Raw genomic sequence first — 8,743 nt, forward strand, 5'->3', positions numbered from 1 at the left:
CATGCCTATACTGTAAATGTGTGCAATTTTAAAAACGAAAACAAACAAGCAATCTTCTGAGGACGAGGAGGAGAAAGGTCTTATGGCATGATCCAGTTCCTTCGTGCAGCTCCTCCCAGATATCTGGCAGCCTCTCGCTGGCGAGATGCACGCTGCGTTTGCTGCTCCAGCACACGGGACTGCGATGGATACCGCTTTAAACCGGGAGCATCCTCTTGGGCGCCAAGCAGGCTGGGCTATCAAGGGGCGCGCGCGTGTGTGCCCTCTCGCGCATGCGCGCCAACGCGCCCGCCACCTTGCCCACGTCAGTCCTCCCCCGGCGTCTTCTCCGATTCGGCCGGGGAGAGAGTCACGCCTCGTGAGGGGCGGGACTAAACGAGCCTCCCCCAATCGCGGCGCAGGCCGCTCGGCTGAGAGCGCCCCGCCCCCTTCTTCTTCCCTTTCGCCGAAAGATGGCGGCCGCCGTCGTGGGGCCTGGCCCGGCCGCCGAGGAGCTGAGCCTGCTGGAGAAGTCCCTGGGCTTGAAGAAGGGGAACAAGTACAGCGGGCAAGGAGAGCGGAAGGTGAAGAGGGACTGGGGGTGCCGGGGAGGGAAGAGGGGGCTGGCGGTTAATGGAGGGGGGGGGGAGGAGCTGGCTGCCTTCGCCAGGCAGACCGACCGAGGCGCGTTTGAATGGAGATTCTCCTCAGAACTGGCTTGGAAGGGGGATCCCCAAAGCTCATCTAGTCCAGCCCCCTCTGACAGATGGTACTATGAACTGGGCCGGTGCCAGGATGTTTTGCAACTCTCTAGGCAAAGCTAACTGCATGCACAAAATAATTGCTAACTTCGCAGGTGTCTCGTGCGGGGGGGAGGGAGACCCGAAAAGTACAGCGCTTGAAACTGCTAAATTAGCAAGAATAAGTAACCCGACTATATATATATATATATATATATATCACACACACACACACACACACATATATATATATATATATATAAAATTTATTTTCCATTTAATAATATAAATTCACATCATTCCCTGACTCTTTAGATCCTATCGACTTCCTCCCCTCTCGGCTCATGGCTTTCAAAATTAACCTTTATATCATTGTAATCTGCACGTTTTCCGATTCTAATTACACTCATTACAAAATGGCTCAAATTTTAAATAAATATAGAAAGGTATAAAAATTCTCATTAAAAGACTTCAGGCAATCCTACTGATGATGTTAACTGCTTACAATAATCTTTCAGATCTCGTATAAATTTACTCCAGTCCTTTTGGGAATACTTGATCATGCTGGTTTCGGATTTTTCCTGTCAGCTTTGCCTGTTCTGCAAAGTTAACCCGACTATTTGATTGCCTTTCTCAAATGCAAAAAAACCCCGCTAAGGCACACAAATCCTTTTGAATAATCTGTGAGCCTCTAAGGTCCCTCTGGGGTCTGCGCCCTAGGTAAAGGTAAAGGTAAAGGTACCCCTGCCTGTACGGGCCAGTCGTGTCCGACTCTAGGGTTGTGCGCCCATCTCACTTAAGAGGCCAGGGGCCAGCGCTGTCCGGAGACACTTCCGGATCACGTGGCCAGCGTGACGAAGCTGCTCTGGCGCGCCAGCACCAGCGCAGCACACGGAAACGCCGTTTACCTTCCCGCTATAAAGCGGTACCTATTTATTTACTTGCACTTAGGGGTGCTTTTGAACTGCTAGGTGGGCAGGAGCTGGGACCGAGCAACGGGAGCTCACCCCACCGCAGGGATTCGAACCGCCGACCATACAATCGGCAAGCCCTAGGCACTGAGGTTTTACCCACAGCGCCACCCACGTCCCTGCGCCCTAGTTAGTCTCATGATAACACAGGCGCTGGTTATTAGCAGCTTATTTTGGGGCTGCGATTTGCACCCACCCCACTGAGCGTGATGGGACTTGCTTTCTGCCCGGACGTGCACGAGGTTGTGCTGGAAACGTTGGCAGAGGCTCTGCCCGCTCTCCCATTGCCATTCATTTTAAATAAAAACTAATCTACATGACCTTAAATCTATACATGAGCACCAATGGATGACTTCTTATGCACCTTTCTCTTAACTGCTTCCTTCTCTTCACTCAGGCATAAAAAAACAACAACATATGATTCTGTTGTATGGCTAGGCCTTAAGAAAATGTCTCTGCTTCTGATGTTACAACTTTGGAAATGAAACATTGGTTTTGGGCTATGTCTGTGGATTGCTTTTCTCCAGGTTGGCTTCTTTGGAAAAGGGAGTGAATGGGTGTGCATCATTTGATACGCATTCATCAGATCTGAGTACTGCAGTTAACAATTCCATTGAGGGGGGGGGGAGTGTTTTAAATGTCGGAACACTCTTATATTGGAGAAAATGTGGTCTTTTGTGAACCCTTCTCCAAAATATGTTAGGTTGTTTTTAGTAGATTATTTCAAACTTTCATGTGCATACTGAAATGGTTCTTTCTGGGCAACCCTTAACCAGGTGGTGGTGCTGGATGTATATGAACTTGAATGTCGTTCTTGCTGATAAGCCATGGGTGCTCCTAAAATAATAACAAATAACAATAATAATTTTATTATTTATACCCTGCCCATCTGGCTGGGTTTTTCCAGCCACTTTGGGTGGCTCACAACAGAATATTAAAAACACGATAAAACAACAAGCATTAAAAACTTCCCTAAACAGGGCTGCCTTCAGGTGTCTTCTAAAAGTCAGATAGTTGTTTATTTCCTTGACATCTGATGGGAGGGCGTTCCACACAGCAGGTGCCACTACCGAAAAGGCTCTTCCTGGTTCCCCATTACTTATTTTGTAGGAAATCAATAGCTGAAATACTCCATATTGGACCCACTTGTATTTGAAATATTATGAAGCAAGGCTTTGGGCCCCTTGGTGTTATTTCTCCATTCAGTTTTTCAGCTTTGTGTGGGTGTGTTCTGCTCAAAATGCTTTAAAAAACCCATGTGTAGAGGGTTATAAAACTGCATTTCTTCCTGTAATCACTTGAGTCTAGTCTTAATTCATTTATTAAATGGGATTAATTTCCAATAAATTTAGTTGGATTTTTATTTCACACAAGGTAGCTTTTCTTTTATAAAATGGAGTTTGACAAGATGCCTTGCAGCAGAAGTTCAAATATTGTTCTACATCCGAATAACTGAATTGGCTTGAATTCCTTCTCTTAGACTCCTGTACTACAGATGAACAATGGCCCCAGTCTGACAGGACTGACAACTATAGCCATCCATCTAGTCAAACAAGCAAAGAAGGAACAGCTGCTTGGGAGCACCGCAGAAGAGAAAGCAATAGTTCAGCAGTGGTTAGAATACAGAGTAACGCAAGTAGATAAACAGTCCAGTAAAGAAGATATTCGACTAATTTTGAAGGTAAGAGTAACAATTTCTCACACTGAAAGTTTGGATCTCAAGGTAACATAATTGCTGGGTTGTTTCCAATTAAGTTTTACTCAGAGTAGACCCACTGAAATTAGCAGTGTGCTTTTTTTGTGTGCTTTTTTTTTTTTGCAATATGAACTGAATTTAACCAGTGGCAGTTCATATATAATATCTCTTAAGGTATTCATTGTAGTTGACTATCCCATTGAAATCAATGGGATTTAAATGTGTGCAGCTTTGGCTGAACAATGCTCTGTGCTTAGTACCAAATTTCCAGTCTGATTTTACAATCGTTCTAATTCTTAATTATTGGATTGTGTGACTGTCCTCTTGAAAAGAGCTGTCATTCACTGGTAACCAGTGGAAGCTGCCCATTGGAACCAGGAGACAGACCAACAATAGGTAGGGCCAGAGTCAATAGCAGCCGGAGTCAACTAGTTCTGGTTGTGTCCCCATCCTCCTCTTTGCTGAATTCTGCAAAGGTAGCGCTGAGACTTGAGAAGAAAGCTGACAGCCAAGGCCACCCCCTGAACTCATTGTAAAGAAGGAAGGAGGCAGGTGGAACTGGTTGAGAGCAGTCTGAACTTGGTGAGGCAGTGCCCCATTAGCCCTTATGGATCATCCTCCACTAATTTTCTTCCCTCCTTAGTTAATGCCAACTATTCTGAGTAAGGATACATTATGCCTATTCAGTGGTACCTTGGGTTAAGTACTTAATTTGTTCCAGAGGTCCGTTCTTAAGCTGAAACTGTTCTTAACCTGAAGCACCACTTTAGCTAATGGGGCCTCCTGCTGCTGCTGCTGGAGCACGATTTCTGTTCTCATCCTGACGCAAAGTTCTTAACCCGAGGTAATACTTCTGGGTTAGCGGAGTCTGTAACCTGAAGCGTATGTAACCTAAGGTACCACTGTATATTATAAGGAACTGTTGGGAGAGGAATGGAACAACAATTTTCATTCTGTATTTCCAGTCCCTGTCTGCTTTGGCACCCTGAGTCAGCATTGAGCAGAGTGGAAGAACTGGTTGAGGAATTGGGAGACTTGCCCAGACTACATATTCAATTACTCTGTAGTGATTGTGCATACATATAAGCCTATCAGTCATGGTGACAGTATGTGGAAGAGTATATTTTAAGTATTTCTCCTTTTTTGAAGTGCATTCATTTTGTTTCTTTCTAGGACCTGAATTCATACCTTGAAGACAAAGTCTATATTACAGGACACAATTTTACTTTAGCAGATATTTTACTGTACTATGGACTGCACCACATCATAGTGAGTACAAGCTTGTTACAGCTTTGGTTGGGAGATGCCTTTCTCCTTTCAAAATTTGATTTCCGTTCCTCTGTCAATAGTAACTTCAAAAGAAAAGGGTCATAACGTTTCAAGGGTTTTCCCATTATGTTAGTGTAGAATAGAAAAACGTTAGATGTTTTCCTGACTGTATTTCCGTAATATCAAGGTTATCTGTATCTTATATATCTGGAGCATGAAAGCACAAATTGGGGTTCTTCCCTCCATCTCTAATACTTTGGGGTGGAATGGGGGCAAAGGACCAGTCCAAGGTCATCCATCTTGATGTTTACTCCCACCCCCTTAACCTTTGAAAATGCTGTTTCCATATTTTGCAGCTATTACATTGGCAAATAGAACAATAAGCACAGAATAAATTGTATTATTTGAATATTGGGGGTGGCAAAGTTAACATAAGTAACATATCTTGGGTTAGGCCAAGTTTATGTGATAGCAGAACAGATGAAACAAGAACAATAAAAGAACTCATGGTTTTTTGTTGTTGCTTAGGACAGAGGATTGGATCATGGTGATAAACTAATGAAGAATCTTACTTAGTATGAAATAAAATGCATGAGCCATACTTCCACAATTCAAATTTTGAGACCTGATTTAACAGGTTAATGGACACTATATATTGCTGTTAATCATAATATGTGAAACTTACTTTTTCTTCCATTATTTAGGCCGACCTTACAGTGCAGGAGAAGGAGAAATACCTTAACGTCTCTCGTTGGTTTAATCATATTCAGCATTATCCAGGTATCCGGCAACATCTGTCTAGCATAGTCTTCATCAAGAACAGACTCTATAATACACATTAAGTGCTGTGTTAGGATTTCCTAGGAAGTGAAAAACGTCCTTTAGAACGACTAATGTGCAAGCCTTGGTTTCTGCCATTTCCATATGTGAAGCTGAACAGTTGGTGCCTAAAGTAATAAAGTTGCATTGAGTAGCTGTCTAGAAATACGGACTTCATTAAAACAGTTGTTTTGGCAAATTTCAACAAGTGAAATGTGAATCAAGCTTCTTAAAGTAGAACATTTATTTTAACCATACAGATACATAGGAACTTAGCTTTTATCGTATGGAAACGTATAGAACTTTTACTGCAATATGTCAGCTGTGCTATTGGTCTGAATTGTATCATGCATAGTACTCCCTTGTATTTTTCTCCTATGAATGTTTACAGTTGTTTTGTAAAAAGTTAACTATGAAAAAATATATTGTGCCAATAATTTTGAAGCAGAAGCCAAATGTATTGGTAGCAAATCATATTTATGTGATAAATTATTTTAAAAGCCCTTGTTTTTATTATTTATTTCTGGGGTTGGGGGAGATAGAAATTGATACAAAAGATTAAAATATCAAAGGTGAATGGAATAAGGAACTTATCTTTTAAAAACAAAACTCATACTATCTTAGTTCCGCAGAAACTTCTTCATTATATTTTCTGCTCTTTTCAGGCTCCTGCCTTTGTGCCTTATTTTCAGGCAGCAACTTATGCCCAGTGCAAACAAATGTAGGTGGTCTTCTCTCTAGTTTAGGCACATTCCGTGTTCAGTAAGAGGAGCTGGTGTTTACATATTACAGAACATTTAGGAATTGTTGACCTGCAGAATGGTTTGCAGGCATTTGTTAATAAACACATCTCTGTTGGTAACCTGACTGGTACCGGAATAGGAAAGTACACAGAAACTCCATGTGTATCATTCCTGACCTCCTCAAGAAGGGTAATATACACAGTGGGTTGCATCAAACTGCATGAATGGAACAGACTTTTATCTCGTGCCACTCTAACAAGTGGAGGCCAACTGTATCATTTTGCGGAAGCTGCTACATACATAGTGTCCATCATCATATAGTAGATAGCGTGAGACCCGCCACTTTATCCCTTTCTTAGCTGCTATTATTGTTTTATTTAGAAGAATTGCACTGGCCAGACCCATTTTAAGTAACAACAAATATTCTGCTTTGCTTTTATGAGAGAGCACCCACCCCCCATAGTTGGATAGAATGAAGAGCATTAACCTAACCTGGGGCTTTAAATCACTGTTCACGTTTGATGAGAAATGTATTTATTTATTCCTTAATTTTATCCTTACAGTACTATGTACACCGGGATGAAATGATTTTCAGTCCATTGTCAGGTGATTTCCCACACCTTGTTCAGACATGTGGCAATCTGTCTTGGTTCCGTCTGGTATGAAACGCTTTGTTTTAAAGTGGCAGAAGAATAAGAATCTTGCTATGCACAGCAAGGGATATGGCAGTGCCATGGAAAAGTACGAAAGTGTCCCATGAAAGTACCATTTACATATTTACATACTGTTGGGTAAATCACCGCCTTTCAGCCTAACCTAACTCTCAGAGTTGTTTTGGAGATTAAATGAGGGAGAGAACTATGTGCACCATCTTGAGCTCCTTGGGGGAAAAGGTGGGGGGGGAGGAAATATAATAAACTTAAATATGCATTTATAGCCATGCAGCCTGAAAACAGGTTAGCTACTATTACCATTAGTAAGATAATACTATTTCTTTGATTTAAGCAGTATGGATACAACTTTGCCCTATACCATCACTCATAGGAGTTAAGTTGTCAGAAAACAAAAGTTTGGGAAGAAAAGTTTTTAAAGGTTTTTGCCTGCAGGTAGGACAGCTGCTATCTCTTATCTTTCTAGGGATAGTTTCCATTAAATTTATAGGGATCTATTATCCTGCTTTAAACCGTCCTTACTCTGGACTGGCCATATTTCACTTTTTATCTTTTTTTTGTCATAGAATTAAATACATATTCAATCCTTTCTCATTTACATTTTAAAAAATAAAAGAAAAACTGCCTCCCCTGTTTCTATGGACTTTTAACCATCAATCTAAAACTTGTAGAAATATGGCAGTTTAATAGATTGGTGGCTTTTTAACTTTAGCCCTTTGGAGAGCAATATTTCTTCTCGGCATCCATAATTAGACAAGCCTGCTGTTCTCCATTATCAGAACACTCCATTTCATATATCCTCCCTACACTTTAAACACTTTTCTGTGCATTAGGAACCATAGTGCTATACTTCTGATGTAGTGAAATGAAATTATGTCCTTTCACTTTCAAATAAATCGGGTCAAATCTTTATCACAAAGCATTTATAAGAAAGTACCCCTGTTGTATACTCGTATGCTTTTTGAATATACAGATTCTTGCACGCACTCTCACGTACACAACCTTCGCATTCTAGCACTCCATGTCATGTGTGGTGGATTTATATCATTAGCTATAGCCCCCAAGCTTCAGAGTAATGTAGAAAGAAGTTAAAGATTGGAGAGGGAGCTTGATTTTGTAGTGATTGCTTGTTACCGCTTTGCCTAGCGTTTCTGCAGGCGTAACTTTTATTTCCTGTATGGGTAGTGACTGCAATCATTTCAGCTGCTGCTGAAGAGAGCCTGGCTCATTCTTCACTCCCTAGAAAAAAAGGGGGAGGTTGGTAATTTTTTATTGTGGTTGCATCTTAAGGATTCCCCCTTTTCCATTCCTGTGTTACCTTGGCCCCCTTTAGGAAGATATGGAGCCATTAAACTTTCCATTTTATTGGATGAACTAAATCTCTTTCAGCTTTTTCCAGTCTCATGATCTAACGTGACAGCTCGTCGGTGATGTCTATTCCACTTCAAAGAGGCAGGTAGCCTAGGGCCAGCCAGCTGTATTGTGGATTCCGTGGATTTGGCTTGCTGTTCCTGCTGGGTGTCATCTGTCTTCTTAGTCTTGCAGTGGGTAATTTTTGTGCTCCCCCTAACATCATCTGCCTGAGCAGTTCCTGCCTGGCAGGCCTGTCTGTCCAGGTTGAGCATCAAATATGGTAACCGTATGACTAATCTGACAAGGCAACTACTCCAAAGAGTGCAGCCCCAGGCCTGCTTTGACCAAGATCATCATCACAGCCCACAAACTTCCAACAATCACGACCACGGTCTCAGTCTTCCATCACAGATGCTGCCCATGGACTTATTCTGCTCACGCAATGTATGTCTCCCTTTCTGCTCCCCCCCCCAACCCTTTTCTTAAAGGCTGTCATTCCAAA

General features: G+C 42.1%; 1 protein-coding gene and 1 long non-coding RNA gene across 2 annotated transcripts; both read left to right on the plus strand.

Annotated features, from left to right (window-relative positions):
• Positions 1-406: 406 nt before the first annotated feature.
• EEF1E1 (eukaryotic translation elongation factor 1 epsilon 1) lies at positions 407-5,977 on the plus strand. The gene is made up of 4 exons (XM_081918358.1): positions 407-563; positions 3,171-3,371; positions 4,560-4,655; positions 5,360-5,977. Exons 1-4 carry the CDS (start codon positions 453-455, stop codon positions 5,495-5,497), a joined length of 546 nt encoding a protein of 181 aa, XP_081774484.1. The 5' UTR covers positions 407-452; the 3' UTR covers positions 5,498-5,977.
• Positions 5,978-6,857: 880 nt separating this feature from the next.
• On the plus strand, positions 6,858-8,743 carry LOC309374328. The gene is made up of 2 exons (XR_014170527.1): positions 6,858-7,323; positions 8,278-8,743. It is a non-coding gene; the product is annotated as an uncharacterized lncRNA (long non-coding RNA).

The sequence above is a fragment of the Podarcis melisellensis genome, assembly GCF_964234715.1.
Source record: "Podarcis melisellensis genome assembly, chromosome: 7".
In the NCBI taxonomy this organism is placed as follows: domain Eukaryota; kingdom Metazoa; phylum Chordata; class Lepidosauria; order Squamata; family Lacertidae; genus Podarcis; species Podarcis melisellensis.